This window comes from Rhincodon typus, chromosome 1 (genome assembly GCF_021869965.1).
Source record: "Rhincodon typus isolate 14 chromosome 1, sRhiTyp1.1, whole genome shotgun sequence".
In the NCBI taxonomy this organism is placed as follows: Eukaryota; Metazoa; Chordata; class Chondrichthyes; order Orectolobiformes; family Rhincodontidae; genus Rhincodon; species Rhincodon typus.
In genome coordinates, this window is record NC_063332.1 from 174,305,862 (window position 1) to 174,328,141 (window position 22,280).

Below are 22,280 nucleotides of genomic sequence, written 5' to 3' on the forward strand. Positions count from 1 at the left end.
GGTTGGAGTTAGGAAGAGGGATGGAGAAGGGGGTAGGAAGGAGGAAGGGAGGAGTATTGGTCCCTTTCCAACCCTAAATCAATAGCAGACATTTTTCTCGATTCTGGGATTCTGATGAGGGTACTCCTATCTGTTTCTCCTGCTCCTTCCCCTAACCCCTACCCTTCTACCAATGATATCACCTTACCCTGGGGATTTGGGGGTGGGGTCCACTAAATTCAGGTCACAGTCTTCTCAACTGCTGGGAGATGAACCATTGCATTTGAAAACAGCATCCTCAAAGCCTATTTCCAAACCCATGTCCTGGAATTCCCTCCCCAAGGGCACTGTGGGTGCCTGTACAGAACATGGTCCACAACGGTTCAAGAAGGCAGCTCACTACCACCTTCTCAAGGGGCAATCAGGGACGGGCAATAACTGCTGGTGGATCCAGGGACACCTACATTTCATGAGTAAATTTTTAAAAACCAACTTAAAGAGATGATCTCGTTGTGATCATATTAACATTATTGGGAGTTGCTGTGCATCAATTGGCGGCCATCTTTCCTCGTTTACCAAAATGACTACATTCGAAAAAAATGTCCTTTGTTGATTATTTCAGGCTATCTAACAGCGTTGACTGCCAGCTCTTTACTTTCGGTACTGAATAGCATCCAAAACAAATAGGGCCTTCTTAAGGAAGGCAGTTTCCAGGGAGCCTTCCGCAGAAGTGTTTTGAACTACTTTTGGAACCTGCTGGTGATGGTGGTTCTTTTCTATAAAATCTAATCGATTTCTATTCTTTTCAGTGACAATGAGTCATTCTGCTTCGGAATTCACCTCGGCACACACCAGGAGAATGACAAGAGCAGCTGCAAACAGAGTCGATAGGCACAAGCGGACAATTATCACACCATACTTGGTCCGTGCAACCAGCACACCAGCCAAACAGCGGAGGATCAATGGCAAAGAGCGAACGACGCCAAAGTTAACCACACAACCGCTTCCCAGTGGAACCAGGGCTGAGCACGAAACCAAAGCAAACAGGAAACGTCAGCACGGCAGCCAACTCCGAAAGGCCCAGGTTCCATCGAGACAAGAGCTGGCAAAGTCATCGGCAGCCATTGATACAAACTCCAGTATTCAAGGTAATGAGCCCTGTACACAGGCTTTCAGTAAATCCAATTGTACTGGACACCAGGCTTCAGTATATAGGACATATGCCAATTTCATGTTAACCAGCTATCTCAGCAACACAGTCAGTGCAATGGCAGGATGGGTTACTTGGGTAGTCTATGACAGGGATGGGTACAGCTCCAACATTGTTTCTATCACAAAGCTGACCAGGAATCCTTCCCACTCTCACGGCTCACCGTTAACGTGTTTTAGCACGATTTATAAGTTGATAATTGATGTGTTTGGGCTACATTATGAATGCACCTTCCTCGGTCATCAAATCCTGGGAGCAGGACTCGAACCTGGAGGGTCCAGCTCAGAGGCAAGGACACACCTCACCGCACCCCAGTCCGGTACACCTAGGATAATTCCAATGGACAGAGCAGTAGCAGTGGTTAGGTTAAAGTTTTCAAGTTATCGAGGGGAACTGAGTGGGTAGAAAGAGAGGAAGTATTTTTACTGGTGTTGAGTATCCTGTATTACAACAGTGACTACACATCAAAAGATACTTCTTTGGCTGCAATGTTCCTTGGATATGCTAAGGAGGTCATGAAAGGTGCTATATAAATACAAGATTTCTTTAATTTACAGATTGTATAATGCAGCCAACAGTCAAAAGGATCTTTGCAGGAGCTAACCAAGGATTTGCATTGTGCGGTGTTGAAGTGGTAAGAAATTCAGCATATTGCAACACCTTCACTGTTGTATTGTAATTTAGGGAAGTTCCCTGTGTAGCCTGCAGCCAGTTTCGCAGCACAGCTCCTTTGGTGGTCAGTTACCTCAAATGGCTGGTTGGTGATGCAGAGTGATACCGACACTGTGTGTTCGAATCCCTCACTGTCTGAGGTTACCATGAAGATCCCAACATCTCATGACTCACCACTAGCCACCTCTCTATAGTAAGAGAGTGGGACTATGGCAGCTTTACATTTTACAGTTCCTTCCATCAGAGTTCAACAACAGCACATTACATTTGTATAGCACCTTTAATGTAACGAAATATGTCATTTCACATTAGTATTATGAAAAAAAGTATGACGCTGAGCTCAGAAGGTATTAGGTCAGACAAACAAAGAGGAAAGAAAGGAAGGGATGGGTGGAATTCCAGAGTTTGGAGCCTGGACCAATGTTTGAGTAACGTTCATTGAGTTGGACAAAGAGGGGACAATTCAAGGTTCTGGATATCGTTGAGGGTTTTAGGTTTGGAGGTGATTACAGGAATAGTGAGAGTTGAGGGATTTGAAAATAAACAAGATGCTGTTTGGTGGAGGAGCCAGTGTACTCAAGGAGCTGTGCATAGGACTTCCACCAACCCAGAACAGGGCAGCACAGTTTTGAACAACCTCAGGTTCAGACAGAACACAGCAGCTTGTTACAACAAAACCAAAGTGTTAAGCAAATGATCCAGACTCCCACAGCCGCACAGCTGAATGAATATCATTGTGATCAGTGGGTAAACATGAGCAATATCTGTGCTACCAACATGGAGCCTTGCTCACCAAAGGTTCCAGTTGGAAAGAATTGTTAGTCATGCAAACAATTTATTAATAATAATTAGAATTGCTAGAAGTCATAGGTGGAAGAGTCACAGATGTGTGTGTGTGTGTCTGTGTGTCTGTGTGCGTGTGTTTGCAATTTATTGTGCATAAAACCTAGAAACAAGCCATCTTGTCTAAACTGCAAAAATATACATCTCCCTAGAGGAGTGTTTTGGTACAAGAAAACAAAGAACTGTGGATCCTGGAAATCTGAAAACAAAAACTGAAATTGCTGGTAGTATCTGTGGAGAGCCATATGAGGAAGAGTCACTGGACTTGAAACATTAACTCTACTTTCACTCCACAGATGTTGCCAGACTTGCTGAGCTTTTCCAGCAATTTCTGTTAATGGTTTGGTACAAACTGAGCCATCCTACATATCACAATGTTTCCAGAATCTAACAGCTTTTTTACATTTCACCAGGAAATGATTTTGTTCAATTTGTGCATTGCCTTTAACCTCCTGTTGTTGGTGCTGCTTATTCGCTTCCTGAAGAGCCTATCAGCAGCACCTCAAGCTAACAATGACAAGTTGTATTTATGTAGTGCCTTGATGCAGTAAAATGTCTCAATGGTTTTTACATAAGCTATTGTCAAATTAAATTTGACACAACATCACATAGGTCTGGTGAACAGACTCTTAGCCACCAGGGGTAGGTTTTAAGGAGTCTCTTAAATGAGGAGGACAAGATGCAGAGTGGCTTAGGGAGGGAATTTCAAAACTTCAGGGCTCGGGCCACAGCTACCAGAGGCACAGCGTTGGACATGAGTGTGCACAAGAGGCCAGAATGGGAGGAGTATAGGGATATCAGAAAATTGTCAGGTTGGAGGAGATTACCATATTTGTCATTTTACACAGAATTGTTTACAATATAGAAGAAGGCCAATTGGCCCACAGTGCCTGAGCTAGCTCCCTGATAGATGAATTCATCCTCATGCCTGCCTACTCTCCATTCATTCTTCCTTCTCAGGTAATGTGGACACCCAGTTTTGTAGGCTTCATTATTTTTAAACCAATGGTATTGTTTTATGTCCATCACTCTCCTGAAGCAATCATACTTAAGCATGAGAAAGAAACAGGGGAACAATGGAGAGGTAGGTTGGGCGAATTAGAGTCAAATCAAATACAGAGGAGGGCAAAAACAAACTTGGATTAAGAGAGAGGGATAAAAGTAATGAAGTAATTCCACAAAAGCCAGTATCCTGTCACCTAGTCACCCTTTATTTACAAGTTTACAGTACTTGATACTGATCCAGCTTCCTCAGAGCCAGCTCCTAGAGTGGACCGGATGTCTGACACTTCTGTTTATACCTGTCAGCCAGGGCTCCCTGATTGGACCCGGTTAACAGCCCCAATCAGGGTACTCATATTCTATGAGGTCCACCTGGCTGACCTAGTTACAATCAGTACATTTATCACCTATAGGAATGAAACTCTATAGTTTGAATTGTTCCCCTAATGAGCTGAAGAGGTTGACTGGAAATCTAAAAACATAAATTTCATAATTTTGAAGATTCCTTACACTGTTAAGACTCAACCTAACTTTCTGCAGTGAGTTCAACAGGTAAGTAATTTGAAAATGTAGCAGGCGTTTGAAACTCACAGAGTGGTTGATGGTGAACTGTTAGTTTTGTGTGGTTACAGTAGAAGGATTCAAATTGTCCAGCTACTTGTGACCTATCACAATTCAAAGAGAAACTCTTCCTCAATACAAGTTAGTAGACCATTTATGCAGTAATAATAATAAGTACCTTTAACATATTTGACAACAAATTAAAGGTCAGTGTCTCAGGTCAGTGATTTGTCTAGTAAAATACAATCCTTCATCTATTCTTGCATTATAGGATTCAGTTTCTCCTGAAGTTGAATGTCCATTCCTCACTCTGAAGAGAATTGCTACTGTTGAAGATTCTCTTCTGGACAAATGGAGTGCAACAGATGATGAGGAACTGTGGGAAAACACAAAGAAGTTAATATGTGTTTCTTTATCAATGTTAACTTCAATTTTCACTGTTTTCAATGATATTTGGCAAAATGTTGAATAGAAAAATCAATACAAAATTATTAATGCAGAAGTATTAACAAAGTGCCAAGTAATGACCATGACTAACAAGAGAGAATCTAACCATTATGCCATGGACATTCAATAGTGTTACCATCACTACACCCTCACTATCCCACATCCTGTGGGTTAATATTGACCAGAAACTAAACTGGACCAAGCTATGTAAATACTGTAGCTACAAGAGCATGTCAGAGGCTCAGAATCCATAGTGAATAATTCACTTCCTAACTCCCCAAAGCCCGTCCATCATGTAAAAGTCCCAAGTCAGGAGTGTGATGGAAAACTGTCCACTTGTCTGGATGAGTGCAACCCCAGCAACACTTGAACACTTGGGAGGCTCAACACCATCTAGATCAAAGCAAACCATTTGCTTGGCACCCCATCCACCAATTCCTGCAGGTTCCTCTCCAAGCCACTCACCATCCTGACTTGGAAATATATTCCAATTCCTTCACAGTCACTGGGTCAAAATCCTGGAATTCCCTCCCTAAGGGCACTGTGGTCTACCAACAGCAGGTGGACTGCAGCGGTTCAAGAAGGCAGCTCACCTCCACCTTCTCGAGGGGGCAACTAGGGCCAGACAATAAATGCTGGGCCTAGCCAGAGACACCAATATCTATGAGAAATTTAAAAAAGTGAATTATTATGGAAGATTAAATTGCCCTTTTTAATATTTGTATTTCAAGTTTACCACTTTGAGTTTGAAGAATAAATGTTAAAGCAATCTTAAGATATTCTTAAAAAATGATGTCTACTTTTCGACAGGGAAATTGATCTTATCTTTTCTTCTGCTGCATCCCTGAATGGAAGTTTTCTGGAAATAAGGCAAGTTTAGATAAGTCAGACTGTCGGGGCTGGGGATGATGGTTTAGGGTGGGAGGTGGTAATGAGGTCTGTGGTGCAGACAGTGAGAACAATCAGATAAATTCTGTGAATTTGCCATAGTGGAGCCAGGGAGTGCGAGTCAGTGATAGGAATACAACAATGCTGTTGTTTCTTCAAACTGTCCTCCACTTAAACCATTGTGTTCGGTGCTGGGCAAGTACAGGTAGGTTCAATTGAAGCACTCGAGAGGGCATTGGATGGATTTTGGGACACTAATATGGAGAAAAGGCAGGAGATTGGCACTAGATAAAACAGTCAATACATGCACAATGGGCCACCTTAAACATTCACTCCTTCCACTGCCAATGCACAGCAGTAACAATGTGTACCTTCTACACAACACATTGCAGTAACTCACCAAGGCTTCTCCAAAAACATTTTCCAACCCAGTGACCTCTACCCCCTGGAAGGACAAGGGCAGCAGATATATGGAAACACCAAGCTATTCACCACCCTCACTTGGAAATATTTTGTGGTTCCTTCACTATCTCTGAAATTTGCTCCCTGACAGCACTGAGTTTATTTACACCAGAAGGAAGGTGGCATGTCCTACCTTATCCAGGGCATTTAGGGATGGACAATAAATGCAGGAGTAGGCAGTGATGCCTATATCCCAAGAATGAATAAAGAAAGTTCCAGAGCAGAGAAGGTGGGGCCTTAAAATTAGAGCTTGGCAGTTCAGGGATGATGTCAGGAAGGATTTGTTCACCGCAGGGGTGTGGAAATCTAGAACTTTCCTCCAAAAAGATCAAGAGGCCACTTGAACATTCCAAAGCTAGGATTGGTAGGGTTTTGTCAAAGAGGGATTTAGAGGATTCCAGATCAAACGCAGGTGGAAGGAGTTAAGAAACAGATGAGTTTAGAACTAAATGAATGACAGAACAGGTTGAAGGGCTGAATGGTCTCCAGTTTCTATGTTGCTTATGAATTTACCCTAATTTCTATTTTATTGGTGACGTTAAGCTCAAATCTAATTCAGAGGAATTTGTTTGAAATATATTTTTCCAGCCAATGGTTGGGTCCTATTTGAAATGTGATTGGCTCTGAGCCATTTCTGTTGCTAGGAAACATTCAGCTATTGAGCACTGGTTCTCTCAGAACAGGTTATAATCGGAAACTATCAGTGTCACCATTGATGTTACTTCCCACACTCTAAGGCTGTGTGACCCCAAATCAGTGACTTCACAGCATCTCAAAGCAGTTTACAGCCAGCCTAGAACTTCCAGTGCAGTCAATTTGAGCAAAGCAAGATCCCAAAAAGTCATATTGATAATCTCATCCTTATTTAATCACATGGGTTGATGGCCCACAACCCCAGGTAGAATTCCCATGGTCACAAGGAAACTTCTCTGTCAAATTTTGAGGGCAGAGAGGAGTCTCCGTTTTAATGTCTCACCTAAAAGATGGTCTTCCAACACTATTGCACTCCCTCAGTGCAGCACTGGAGGTGTCTACTTGAGGTTTGCACTGAAGTCTCTGGAGTTAAATATTAACCCCAAAGTATCCTAGACTTAATGGCAAGATTGGGACCCAGCAAACCACCACTGATACCATTGAGGTCATCATGCTGTGCCGTCCATGTGAATTCTAACATTGGTTTTAGAGCGAGTGTCATGGTCTGTGCTCGTGTTGGGTCAGCAGTGTATGCCATCTACAAGATGCATCAACTTGTTTGACAGCACCTTTCACAGCCATGACCTCTACCACCTAGAAGGACAAGGGCAGCAGGTACATGGGAACGCCACCCCCTGCAAATTCCCCTCCAAGCCACTCACCATCCTGACTTGGAAATATATCACCGTTCCTTCAGTGCCACTGGGTCAAAGTCCTGGAACATGAGGATTTGCAACATCGACCTAAATACATCAGCTGTCATGTGAAATTAACACTTGCTTTTGTTTTTGGAACAGCAACGATGATCATTTCAAAACAGGCCTAGCATCGTCAGGAGTTGACATGTCAGCAATGAGCGTATGGTTTGAGAAACTGGGGAAAAATCCAAGACTTTTACAAGAGGTAATGTTGAAGATGATACCAGTCAGGGTTCTGGATTCTATGCTTTGAAAGGAACAATTTTCAAGTCCAAGGGGAAGGAGAAAGATGTGGAGGAATGGCTAATTAGCTCTTCTAGAGAGCCAACACAGTCACAATGCAGTGAATGGTTGTTGTTCTGTTTGATTCTATAGATCAAACCAGGATTCCTTATGTGATTTTTATGATTAAGTAGTGAGCTGAATTCTCTCACGGATGTCAAGGCTGTAAGTTCTGGAGTTATAGAATCATAGAATCCCTACAGCATGGAAGTAGGCCATTCAGCCCATTGAGTCCACACCTCACCTTCCGAAGAGCATCCCACCCAGACCCACCCCTCTACCCCTATAGCCCTGCATTTTCCATGGTTAACCCACCCAGCCTGCAAATCCCAGGACCCTATGGGCAATTTAGCACGGCCAATCTACCTAGCCTGCATGTCTTTGGACAGTGTGAGGAAACTGAGGCATCCGGAGGAAACCACACAGAAACAGGGAAAATGTGCAAACTCCACACAGTTGCCCGAGGGTGGAATTGAACCCAGGTCCCTGGTGCTGTGAGGCAGCAGTGCTAACCACTGAGCCACTGTGCCAACCTAGGCACATTTTTCTCCCTGTGCCCCTTTACCTCCCTCCCCGCGTTTTACACAATCCTTAGAACCTATGTCTTTGACCAGATTTTATCCACCTGCCCTAATATTACTCTATGTGGCTCAGTGTCATATTGTGTCTTATGATACTGTTTGCATTAAGGAGGCAAAGGTCACCAGGTACGAGTGGGGCTGAGACCTCACTCAGATCAGCCATGATCTATTGAATGGCACCACAGGCTTGAAGGGCTGAATGTCCTAGTCCTGCTCCTACATTGTATTTTCATATGTTTGGGCTGTGAAGTGCCTAGAGATGTTTTGCTACATCAAAGGTGCTATATAAATTCAGATTGCTACTCTTGATGATATGTTCCTCACATTCCAATGTTTGTTTTCCCAATAGGTAACCAATGCAGTTCAGACAAATTTGATTCCATCGCTCTCCACATCTCCTATTGGTGTGGAAGCTCTTCGCATTTATCTGGTTTTGCCTGAACTCCTTGATGTTCTGACTGAGCAGAGCAACATTGTGATGCTTTCAAGTCTTTTGAGCTCAGCCACTGCATCACTTGAGGGAAGCCAACTGGAAATCCTTGGTAAGTGCTAGAGAAATTATTCACTTTCTTCTTTGGGTAGCATCATTGAGGCTCACTGAACTTGTGATTTACAGCAGGCCATAGCAAGGAGACAGGGTCTAAGTTCACTTCAGTCAGAACAGAAATCGAATCCCTTGCTGTCGGCATTATTCTGAACCACGTCCTCAGCTAAACCCGCTCCCTCAGAATTTCATAAAGCCTTGAACCAGCTGACACAAAAGCAAAATAGTGCGGATTTCAAAAACAATTCTGTGGGACATGGGTCTCACTGATAAGGTTAGCACTTATTGCCCGTCCCTAATTGCCCAGAGGCCCGTTAAGAGTCAATGACATTGCTGTGAGTCTGGAGTCACATGTAGGCCAGACCGGGTAAGCACAGCAGATTTCCTTCCATAAAGGACATTAGTGAACAGGATGGGTTTTTACAGCAATCAATGATAATTTCATTGCATAGTTACTGAAAACAGCTTTCCGTTCCAGACTTTTAAAAAAATTACTAATTAAACCCAGAAATCTGATATACAGTCAGAAATGCTGGTAAATACTCAGCACGTCAGGTAGCATTTGGTGAGAAAGATAGAGTTAATGTTTCAGTTCGATGTCTTTGTAGCAGAACAGGAGTAAAATCTTTACAGCACCTCCCGACTCAGTTTCTGTTTCTTTATGTGGTTCGTTACCTTCCTATTTTGCTTTACACAATCACCCTTTTTGTAAGTTAAGCTTGTGCACCTCCCACCTAGAACACCGCTTCCCTTTTGTTACTCTGGCAACCGCTGATGTAATTGGCTTTGCAAGTTTTTCAAAGTTTGGCTGGCTTTTCCAGGGCTTGGGAAAACCAGCAGCCGACAGGAGTTGAGGAAAAGGTAAATCTTTTTATAGCACTGCATGTTGGCCAAGAGAAACAGCAATGATTCTGCTCCCAGCTCATTCACAAACATTTTCTCCATCAAGCCCAGCTGTACAAAAGCCTCAGCTCAGTGATTACCCGATTGGATCATAGATTGGATACTCCTGATCAAAGAATCCCTACAATGCATATAGAGGCCACATGGCCCATCAGGTCTGTATCCGTCCTCTGAAGAGCATCCCTCCCAGTTCCTGTAACCTTGCATTTCCCATGGCTAATCCACATAGTCTGCACATCCCTGGACACTATAGGCAATTATGATGGGAAATCTACCTAACCTGCACATCTTTGGACTGCAGGAGGAAATCAGGGAACCTGGAGGAAACCCATGCAGACAGGAGGAGAACATGCAAACTCCACACAGACATTCACTCAAGACTGGAATTGAACCAAGGTCCCTGACACTATGGGGCAGCAGAACTAACCACTGAGCCACCGAACTACCCATTGCACAGGCCAGGTTGATGCCACCCAAGTGCTGACACCTGCCCCAGAATGCTCCTCTCTGAAAAGATACAAACAAAGCAAAGAACCCGATAAACTTCTGAGGAAAACTGGTGTTCAAGGATTCCCATCCTAAATTCCTCCCCTCCCATTTAGTCTGCCTCTTTTAACATCCAGTGTTTTGTAGAACAGAAGGCAACCAGTTTGCTCATAGCATCTATGCTGGCTCTCTGAAAGAGTAACTTTGCTCCCATTCCATTTCCCCTTTCCTTATATTCTTTTGGCATTTTGCTTTTAAAATGTGTAATTTTCATGGATAGGTTACATCCTTGCTTCTGAACCAAATGACCATGGGTTCAATACCCATGACAGCACCTCCTCTCCAGCTGGCACCTTCTTGCGGTACTGCAGGAGTGCTGCTCTGTTGGAGGTGTGAACAATCCCATGGCATTTTTTTCAAAGAAGAATACAAAATTCCCCTCCTTTCCTCAGCCAAATTTCGAGCCTTACCTCTCTGGGCTATGGATCTCATGTTATAGTCCTAATGCAAGGTCATTGATCTGAAGTGTTTACTTAGTGTTTCTCCTCACAGATGGTGAATATTTCCAATGTTACCTGCTTCTAGCTCAGATTTCCAGCATCTGCAGTATTTTGCTGCTGTGGGGTTGATGCATTCTGATGGTAAACTTACAAAACACACACAAGTTCAAATTGACTACATTTGAATTACATCTGACTATCCTGCTGTATGGTCCCAGCAACTTTGATCATCATTCCCATTGTTTCCTCACTACACCGCTCCCAACATCTTCCAAAAATATTCCCCAAAATCTCTAAGTCCTAAGAACCTTTAAAGTGATATCGGTGACAAAATCTGGTCAGTGATCCCATTTTCCAACAATGGCATTTCCTGGATGAGAACAAAATTCAACCAGAGGAGAGTAAAGATTAAACAAGGAGGATGCGAGAGGTATACGGGAATGTGCATTTGAGGTTAAAATCAGATTCGCCATCATCTTATTGAATGGTGGAACTGACCCAATGGACTGAATGGCCTCCCCCTGCTCTTTGTTAGTAACATCAGTATCCCCAATGGAAAATAAAGTAAATTACTGTTTTCGATAATTTGTTTAATTTTTAAGATCGTGGTGAGTCAAAATCAGTCTTGTTGTATTTTTCTTTTCTGACTGTCCTTCAACTATGAACCAGAATCTTGGTGGAGTCACCTCAATGAATTTTTCTTCAAGAAACTTGTGACAATGTATCGAGGTGCATCTTACAGACTTCTTCAAGAGACTTCCAGCAGCCAAAGGGAATTTCCTGATAAACTGTGCAATTGTCTCAATATTTTGCAAAGACTTTACAAGGTGAGCACGACTCAGTGTCCTGACCTCACCTGTATCTATCTGACCTTCCCTCCACTTTACTCATGGGATGTGGGACCCACCCCCTCTAAGGTAGGTCTACATTTTCTGTTACTCCCTCATGGTTAGTGTGATGAAGAGCCTCCAGAACTGTGACAGTCCTGTGGATTGCAGATTTTTGTTGCAGTTTGGATAAAAATTGAAAATATGAACATTGAAATTAGGAGCAGGAGTAGGCCACTTGGCCCTCAAGCCTGCTATGCCATTCGCAGCTGATCTGATCGCTCCACATTCCCGTCAACCCCAATATCTGCCAGAGGAAGTGGTAGAGGTGAGTACAATTACAACATTTAAAAGACATTTGGACAGGTACACAAATAGGAAAGATTTAAGAGGGATATGGGCCAGATGCGGGATTAGTTTAGTTTGGAAAACCTGGTCACCATGGACGAGTTGGACCAAAGGGTCTGTTTCTGTGCTGTATGACACTATCAACCTCTGCCTTAAAAAGATTCAAACACTCTGCTTCCACCACCGCTGAGGAAGACATTTCCATTGAATCACGAACCTCTGTGAGAAAGAAAATGCCTCCCTATCTCAGTCTTAAAAGGGTGAGCACTTATTTTTAAACAGTTTCCTTGGTACTAGATTCTGCCACAAGAGGAAACACTTTCTCCCCCAGTCTATCAGTGTCCTTCAGAATCTTGAATGTTGAGATCATTTGAAATACAAACAGCTTAAAGTGTAGTAAAGTATATTTCAATCCATTCCATCCACAGATAAATTCCTCAGTGGGTTTTCAAATCCAGGAGAACAGTTTCTACATTGCTCCTGCAGAGGTCTTCAGGGAAACTCCTATTTCCTGTGTAAGTTCAAAACCTGAATCACACTATTTCACTGGATAACATCATCCTGCATGTAAGTGGTGTTTTTAATGCGGCACAACATCACAAAGAATGCTATAAAACTAAATTTGACCACAGTTAGGTTTTGGGGTCACCTTAACTTACCTTGTAAGTCAGTTATAAATTAGGTTATGATGTGGAGGTGCCGGTGTTGGACTGGGGTGGACAAAGTCAGAAGTCATACGACACCAGGTTATACTCCAACAGGTCCTCCCTGAAACTGGCCACACAAGTAGATAGGATGGTAAAGAAGGCGTATGGCATGTTTGTCTTTATTGGTCGGGGAATTGAGTACAAGAGTCATGTTGCAGCGTTATAAGACCTTGATTAGGCCACACTTGTGTTCATTTCTGCTCCCCACATTTCGGAAAGGATGTGGAGGCTTTGGAGAGGGTGCAGAAGAGGTTTACCTGGATGCTGCCTGGATTAGAGGGTATGAGCTATAAGGAGAGGTTAGAAAAACTCAGGTTGTTTTCTCTTGAGCAGCACAGGTTGAGGGGAGACTTGATATAAGTCTATAAAATTATGAAATGCGTAGATAGGGTTGACGGTCAGAATCTTTCTCCCAGAGAAATGTCTAATACTAGGGGGCATTTAAGGTCATAGGGGGAAAGTTCAAAGGAGACATGAAGGGCAAATTTTTTACACAGAGAGTGGTAGGAATATGGAATGTACAGCCAGGGGTGATGGTGGAGGCAGATACAATAAGGGCATTTAGGGATTTTTAGATAAGCACATGAATATGCAAGAAATGGGAAAATATTGACCAAGGGCAGGCAGAAGGGATTAGTTTCATTTGGCATCATGTTTGTCACAACATCATGGGCCAAAGGGCCTGTTCCTGTGCTGTACTGTTCTATGTTCTACATCTATCTGAAATCACAAGCTTTCAGAACACTGCTCCTTCATCAGGTGAAGTAGATTGGTTTTGGGAGAGGGGATCTAAAAGCCTTGTTTAGCAATAAGACAATTCCAGGTACAAGGAACGTCTCACACGCCTCACAGAATTTATCAATCTAATGACAATATGTACGAATAAAACTCAATAAAGGCAGTCAGTCCATTTGGATACCAGCTCAAGAACTCTATTTGACTGGGTACATGTCTCCTGTCCTGTTGTCTGAAGTTCTCCTGTCTTCCTATTGTGCAAAGGCTGCTAAAAGTTATAGTTTGTTAGACCTTGCTAGCCAGTAATCCCATGCATGATCACAGACATTCTGAACTTTAACTGGCATGCCTATGCATAAACCGTATAAATTAAATCTATGAATACACCCAGTTCTTAGTTGGTTCTTTTTAAAGTGATGGTCATTTGACTGAATTCACTTCATGCTATCACCTGACTAGTTTCCTGAAATATCAGTCACTTGTGGGATCTTGCTTTTCTTTACAGCTTGTCCATCTGATCTTACTGTTTTTAGAGATCTCTATCAAGATAATGAGGCACCACCAAAGTAATTTTTTGCAGCTCAGAGACTATGTATTGTAATCTCTTAACTACTAATATCATCTTATCTCAAATGTTTAATTGATTCATATAAATGTTCCAAAGTGTTCTGAAACCAATCAGTACATTTTAATTAAAAGAACCCTGTCAAGCCTCCTTAGAATCTTGTCTTGCATTAAGGTCACCTTTTGTTTTTCTATATTCCAACAGTACAGACACAATCTACTCAACCTCTCCTCACAAAACAGACCCCTCTGGGCTGCCTTCTCAGGACTGCCTGCAATATTTTTCCTTTGATAATGGGCCCAAACCTGCTCACAGTATTCCAGCTGGTGGCTGACTAGTCACTTGTACAATTTCTGCAAATTTAATTTGATAATATATAAAATTATAATAATATAATTTTAGCAAAACCTCCCTTTATTTTAATAAGACCATAAGACCATGTAGGATATAGGAGCAGAATTAGATCATTCAGCCCATCAAATCTGCTCCACCATTTGATCATGGCTGATATGTTTCTCAACCCCATTCTTCTGCCTTCTCTTCATAACCTTTGATCCCTTTACCTACCTAACTCCGTCTTAAATACACTCAATGACTTGGCCTCTACTGGCTTCTGCAGCAATGAGTTCCACAGAGTCACCACCTGAAGAAATTCCTCCTCATCTCAGTTCTAAAGTGTCATCCCTTTACTCTGAGTCTGTGCCCTCAGATCCCAGTCTCTCCTACTCATGGAAACATCTTCTCCGCATTCACTGTACCCAGACCTTGTAGTATTCTGTAAGTTTCAATTAAATCCCCCTCATCATTTTAAACTCCATTGAATACAGAGTCAGAGTCCTCAAACGCTCTATTTCCTTTGAAATAAAGGCCATTCCATCTATCTTCCCTGTACTGTCTGAAATTAGGTACGAGCTTTTTGTGTCATTAATGCTAGAAAGAGACTAACAAATCAAATAAGGCATCAGGGAGAAAAAATTACCCAGATGGAGATGAGAATATGAAATTTCTAACATAAAATGCAATTGAAGTAAATAACATAGATACTACTAAAATAAAAATAGACAAATCCATGAGAGGAAAGTGATGCTAAAACAGTTGAGATAAACTAAGACGGGATGTGTGGAATAAGTCATATGAAATTAACAGCTAGGAGACTAAGTCAGCAAGATCAAACACTTACATTTGGGAACTTGGTAAATGGGGGAATTCAATGTACTATAAGAACATAAGAAATAGGAGCAGGAGTAGGCCATCTGGCCCATCAAACCTGTCCTGCCATTCAATTAGATCATGGCTGATCTTTTCATGGACTCAGCTCCACTTACCCATCTGCTCACTATAACCTTTAATTCCTTTACTTTTCAAAAATCTATCTATGTTTGCCTTCAAAACATTCAACAGGGTAGTTGCAACTGCTTCACTGGGGAGGGAATTCCACACATTCACAACTTTTTGGGTGAAGATGTTCCTCCTCAACTCAGCCCTAAATCTGCTCCCTCCCTTATTTTGAGGCTATGCCCCCTATTTCAACCTTCCTGCTTCTATCTTATCTATTCCATTCATAATTTTATATGTTTCTATAAGATACCCCTCATTCTTCTAAATTCCAATGAGTATAATCCCAGCCTACTCAATCTCTCCTCATAGGCCAGTCCTCTCAATGGGGAAGGAAATATGAATGCTCCAAGAGAGGGAACCAGTGGCAACTAGGGTACAGGGAAGGAGATGGAGACAGCAAGACTTGAGCCTTAAATAAGTGAGCACTAGAGAGCAATTTAAACCAAAACTAGGGAGATACAAGTATTGTATTAAATTTACAGCAGAACTAGTTAAATGCCATAATATAACCATGAATATCTGTTGAGTGATATTTGAAAACTGGAACAAAAACAAAATTGGGATGGCAGGGCAGACGACGTGTTGCAGTGTGTGTAAGAGAGGCATGAATGGTGATCTAGAATGTGACTGTGGAGGAGTCTCCGCTGTTGAAATTATCAAACAAGTTCACTGTTCTTACAGCTTGTGTGGATGAGAGCAGTGACCGCAAGGAGAATAGGCAATCTAACTACCGCATCTTGGAGTGGGGGCCTTTCAAGAGCTGAGGAAGCAAGAAGAAATGTTGTTGAGGTAGGGAAGTATAGGGGGACAAGTACTGTTCTCTGAAGCCAAGTCTAACGGTCCTGAAGGCTGTGTTGCCTGCCAAGTGTCAGGATTAAGGAAATCTTCTTAGGGGGTGGAGAGGAAATGCAGTAAATGGGGAAGGATCCTGTTTTCATGGACTATTTTGGTACCAATGACATTGGTAAGAATGCCTGAAGAAGTGCAGAACGACAAATATAACAATCTCTGCCTTCCTCCCTGAGCTACAAGGAAATAGAGTTGAATGCATGCCTCAAAGATTAGTGTGTGTTTCAATTAACAGGACATTGGTGCCAGTACCTGGGAAAGACGATGCTGTTCCACTGGAACAGTCTTCACCTGGACTCCACTAAGACTCGTGTTCTGGCAAGTTATGCAACTGGGGCATTTGTGAGGGTTTTAAATGAAACAGTGGAGAAGAGGGTTCACCTGAGAGAAAATTTGGAAAGTTATAGAGAAAGAACAATACAGCGAACTCACTGGTGAGAGTGATTTATAGTCCCCTGGACACTTTAGCTAGATTGTCGGAGAGTGTGAATGAGGAAATAATGAGTGCTTGTAAAAATGGTCCTATAACCGTCATGAGAGGATAAGTTCATGAGAATGTTTGGGACAGTTCCTTCCAACAATGCATTACAGAACCATTCAGGGAGCATGCTATTTCATATCTCATGATGTGTAATGTCACAGGATTAATTATGATCTCATGGTAAAGAATCCTGTAGGGAAGGGTGAGAAACTTAACTGAGAAAGAAAGACTCTACAGGAAGGATGCACCATCCATGGCTAACAGAGGAAGTTTAAGGGCAGTATCAAATTGAAAGAAAAGATGTACATTTCTGCAAGGATTACTGAGGCCAGAAGACTGGGTACATTTTGGAAAGCAGACAGGGAAGTAATTACAGAGATAATGGATCCAATGGTTGTAATCTTCCAAATTTGCTAGATTCTGGAAAGGTCCCAAATTGTAAATGTAACACCTCTATCCAAGAATGGAGGGAGATAGAAAGAAGGAAAATGCAGGTCCGTTTGTCCAAGATCTGTCATTGAGAAAATGCTGCACTCCATTATTAAGACAATCATAGCAGATCATTTAGGAAGTCATAATGCAGCAGGTAAGTGTCAACATGGTTTTGTGAAAGAAATCATGTCTGATTAAGCCCTTTGCAGATGTAACAAACAGAATAAATAAAGGGAAAACAGTGGATGTAGTGTGTTTGGATATGCAAAAGGCACATAATAACTTGCCATGATAAGTACATACGATAAGTGTTTGGGGATGATATATTAGCAATGGATAGAGAAATGACTAACTACCAGGAAACAGAGAGTCAGGATAAATAGATCATGTTTAAGTTGGCAAACTACAGCCAGTGGAATACTACAGTGACCAATAATGGGGCCTCAATCCTTTATAATCCACAGAATGACTTGGATGAAGAGACCATTTGTATTGTAGACAAATCTTTCTGACAATACAAAGAGAAATAGAAAGCAAATAGTGAGGAGGATATGAAACAGCCTGCAAAGGCATAACTACAGGTTAAGTGAGTGGGTGAAAAATTGACAGACGGAATGAAGTATGAGTTTGTTCACTTTGATAAAGCAGCACAGTATTCAAAAAGAGAGAAACTGCAGAAAGTCGCAACACAGAGGGATCTTGATGTTCTTGTACATGATTCAAGACACATTAGTGTGCAGGTCCATGAAGTAATTAAGAAGGCAAATGGAATGTTGGCCAAGCATCCAGAGGAGATGAAGGATTACAGAGAAGCTGGGGCTATTGCCTAAGAGACAAGAAGCCTGAGGGGGTTTGATGGAGGTATATAAATTCAGGTATGGTTAGACAGAAATAAACAGAAACTGTTTCCAGTAGCTGCAGGAACAATAATTAGATGGCCCAGATTTAGTTTTATTTAAATTTGTTAGTAAAAGAACCAGAGGGACACAAGGGAAAACTTTTATTCAAAGGATGGTTAGGATTTGGAATTCACTTATTTTCTGATATTGAGATGGACATGGATTCAAATGAGTATTCAAACAGAAATTGCATAAATACATGGAGAACAAGAAAAGGAAAAGATGGGTGGCAAAGGGCAGTGGTCAGACTGATTGGATTTCTCTTTGAAAGAACTGATGCAGACTCGATGGGCTGAATGGCCTCTTTCTGTGCTATACCATTTTTTTCCTTTGGACCCATCATAAAGAGATTCTGCAGAAGCTGTCAAGGGTTGAAAGGCTGGAGAGAGGAACAAGGGGCTTGGAAACAGAGGGTGGACTAGGGCCTATGATTTCTCTCTCTAGCTTTGATTGGATAAAATGGCACTAGAAAGGGCTGTTAGGCTAAAACACAGATCTTGATCACAGGGAAATGAAATATGATAAGAGATTGCTGCATTACAAAAAGGCAACAGATCCCTTTCACAAGAGGGCATAACCAAAGATTTGTAGAACAAAACTGTGACTTGACACAATGGGATGTATCATTGGCATACAGTGTGACACTTAGTTACGTTGAACACAACATGGAGCTAAGTCATATCAAGAAATGGAACATTTCACTTAGGAAGATCTTTTACCTACCATCAAGACCAGGAGATGTGGATAAGCTTGAATAAAGTCACAATCCTGGTTTTTCCAATTTCCTGCACAGGTTATTTTACCCAGATATGGCTAACAGAATACTATTCCATGGGAAGTTTTAAGATAAGTGTTTAGAAACAAGGGTAAGCGAACTTAATTGTCACAAAGGATAAGGTAGGAATTACTAAGGCAATGGCAGCAATTTTTGTGACATTTATTCTCTTTCTATAATAGAACCAGTCTGTGATCTAGCAAAGTTGTTAATATTCATAGATACAAATTGTTAAACATAAATCTGAATTGCAACCTCATTTTTTTTGCATAGATATCATTACTGAAATTAATTCCCTACTCCTGCATTTTTAATATGGAAACAAAAATTCAGATTTTCAAAAGGATCTCGCACCTGAAAATTCGGGTAAGAATTGTTGTCATAATCCTGCTTCAGGGAATGTAATTAGAGTTCCAGTGATGCGAGTTTCTAAAACATTTCTGTGATTCCTTCCAGGGAGAAAAAGTCACTGATGAAAAGATTATTTTTGGCTATAAGGCAATCTATGATAGCCTTATTCAGGATAGCAATTATTCTAGTCTGGAAATTTGTCCTTCCACTGGGAACACCGAAACGTCCAATGGGAACATTGGTGCTTCTACTGGGAATACTAATGTCTGTCATGACAATGTTGATATCTCTACAAGCATCACTGATGCCTCTACTGCGTACACTGAGCCATCTTATAGCAATATTGATACATCGATAACAAACGTTGATGCCTCTGCTAGGATAGTTGATGTCTCTACAGAGATGATCATTGATGCCTCTGTTGGAAACACTGGTGCACCTAACAACAATATTGAAACCTCTACAGGGAATGTTGATGCTCCTGCTGAGATCGCTGGTACCTCTACCAGAAACACTGATGCACCTAATGACAATCTTGATGCTTCTACAGGGACCACTGATGCATTGACTGGGAGGAATGTTGGTGACTTCACTGGGGTCATTGAATCTACCAGGAACACTGGTGTCCCAAATGAAAGCAATGATGCCTCCTTTGTTGACACTCAAACCATCAACTTGGATGAGATTTCAAATCAAGACCAGGTCAACTTTGTATTTGATGACTATGATGATTATGATGACTATGATGATTATTGTGGTTCTCCTCTGTTCATTAATGAAGTTGATATCTTAAATTGCCGCCGCATATTGAACAATTTACTTAATTTCCCTGACACTGGATGCCATCTAGAAATCGACAGAACACAGATCCTTCAAAGCACATTAGCACAATTAAGAAGCTGTGATGAAATTAGACTTCGTGATTTCTTCCAGGTAGGAACGCTTGTTGAAATGATTGGCATTCTCATAGCAGTTTGTTGGATGTTGCTATATGTATAAGGTAGTTGCTCTGCTGTCTACATAAGAACAGGGACTGCAAAGATTTTAAGGATTTCGTGAGTAAGTAACAAGGCATAAATAATTTTATTTCTTTCCCTCGCTCTTTGTTTTGCGATTAAAATAATCTTTAGAGACATTAGGAATAAAGTGATCCAGTTTAATAAGCCTAACCCTTTATAATGGATCTCAAACTATTAATTTTCACTTCACCTCCCTGCTTTGTTGCCTGTTAAGTTGATGTGCGCAGCTCTCCTGAATGTAGAGGTGCTCCCTGACATTTCACTCCCCAACTTGGTTAATTCTTCAATTTAGTTGTCCAATGAGGCACTATTATTTCACAACATTGGTGCTTTAATTACCCCTGGAGTTAGCTGTTGTGACACTCTCCTGCCCAGCTTCCCATCCCCATACCCTCTATAACCGAGAGCTTGACTAAGGCACTGCTAACTTGTGGCAAATCTCATTTGTCTGTCACTCCTGTGCTTTTATACAGCATTAACCCCTGGTTTGGCAACGCCTCAGTTTTAAACTTCTCATCCTGGTTTTCAAAACACTCCATAATCTAAAGAGAAACAATATAAGCAATTTACATGATGCACTTTTATTATGGTCTATTTACAATAGTTGTCACAACAATTTTAGACCAAGTTTAAGGGTAAATTAGTTATTGAACAAAATGGAGTGTCACTAGAGTTCATCTCCACAATTATCAAGGTACTGTGCCAATCCCTCCCTAACTCTGTAATCCCTTCCAGCTTTACAACTGTCTGAGATCTCAACATTCCAGCAATTCTAGCTTCTTTCACTGTCTCACTTTTAATCACTCCTCCATTGGCGGCTGTGCATTCAGCTATCTGGTCCCTAAGCTCCAGAATTCCTTCTGTAAATCTCACTGCCTCTATTTTTCTCTCTTTTTCCTTTTAAAGTGCTCCTGACAACGTACATCTTTGACCAAGCCTTTGGTTGTCTTTCCTAATATCACTTTACGTGGTTGAGTGATAGATGTCACTTGATAATTTTTTCCGAGAGATATTGTTGATATAATTATAAAAGGTTGATATTATTATAAAGGGTTAAAAAGAGGAAAACTAGAAGAGTATTACTTAAAATTGTGTTGAAGCTTTTCATCTCACATGCATCAGGACAATTCACAAGGATACCAATGTAAAGAGAAAACAACCTTTATACAACAGACAATCCTAAATTGGTTATCAGCAGGAGGTAACCATGCATGTATTGAAGGCACCCTTCACATGGTCTTGGTCTTTACATACAGAAAGAACACACACACATTGCACCTGTTCCATTTCAACAAAATAGTTGAAGCCATTTTTTCTCAGAGCAATGCCTTGACCAAAGAAAGTCAACCTGCCGGGTTTAAAGGTTATAAAAAAACCTGACAATTAACTGTCAGCCATCATTTAACTGTGTCTCTCCATGGTAACAGCTCTACCAATCTAGGTCCACTTGCCAACAAATCAGCACTCCCATCTCATACAGGGCAGAACGGTTGGTTTCCTTCTATGTTGGTAATTCTTGTGAGCCATCCTGATGAGAGCAAGATGAAAAAATTCACCAAAATGTGTTTTCTTTAGCAACACTCAAGTTCTATACAACCAAACCAAAACAGGAGGGTATGAAGAAAATAAATTGCAGGCTTTTAATTCTGGTCTATTCATTATGACTCTATCAGGTCACGTTTAAGGGTGAACCAGCTATTGACCAAGGTGGTGTGTCAAAGGAGTTCTTTTCCATTATTACCGAGGAGCTGTGTACTCAACCAAAAATATTCAAGTCTTTTGAGGAATCCAGGCTTGTTTGGTTTCCAGAATGGGTACGTGAATTGTAAAATCATAGAACTCTGACAGAGCAGCAGTCCTTCAGCATGGCAATGAAGTGTTAATCTGAATTCTGTGTTCAAATCTCCCGAGTAGTACTTGAATCCACAGTTGGTACTAGTCTAGCAGTACGACTAACGTTACAATCCCACCATGGCAGATGGTGAAATTTGAGTTCAATGAATGGCTAGTCTAAAGGCAACCATGTAACCACTGTTAGTCATGAAAACCCTATTAATAGGGAGGCGATGGCCTTGTGATATTATCACTGGACTGTTAATCCAGAAACCCAGGTTTGGAGTCTGGAGACTAAGGTTCAAATCCTGCCACAGATAGTAGAATTTGAATTCAATAAAAATCTGGAATTAAGAGTCTATTGATGACC

At 41.4% G+C, this 22,280-nt stretch overlaps 1 protein-coding gene across 1 annotated transcript in view; it reads left to right on the plus strand.

Annotated features, from left to right (window-relative positions):
• Window positions 1-22,280, plus strand: part of LOC109912948 (probable E3 ubiquitin-protein ligase HERC4) — a 75,211-nt gene that overhangs the window by 27,673 nt on the left and 25,258 nt on the right. The window contains exons 8-20 of the mRNA XM_048612601.1: window positions 789-1,127; window positions 1,747-1,823; window positions 4,539-4,663; window positions 5,525-5,584; window positions 7,555-7,660; window positions 8,668-8,860; window positions 11,421-11,578; window positions 12,355-12,441; window positions 16,356-16,463; window positions 16,528-16,554; window positions 18,981-19,073; window positions 19,164-19,991; window positions 21,751-21,891. Of these exons, the coding sequence (XP_048468558.1) occupies window positions 789-1,127; window positions 1,747-1,823; window positions 4,539-4,663; window positions 5,525-5,584; window positions 7,555-7,660; window positions 8,668-8,860; window positions 11,421-11,578; window positions 12,355-12,441; window positions 16,356-16,463; window positions 16,528-16,554; window positions 18,981-19,073; window positions 19,164-19,991; window positions 21,751-21,891 (2,342 nt within the window). The remainder of the gene's footprint in view (window positions 1-788; window positions 1,128-1,746; window positions 1,824-4,538; window positions 4,664-5,524; window positions 5,585-7,554; window positions 7,661-8,667; window positions 8,861-11,420; window positions 11,579-12,354; window positions 12,442-16,355; window positions 16,464-16,527; window positions 16,555-18,980; window positions 19,074-19,163; window positions 19,992-21,750; window positions 21,892-22,280) is intronic.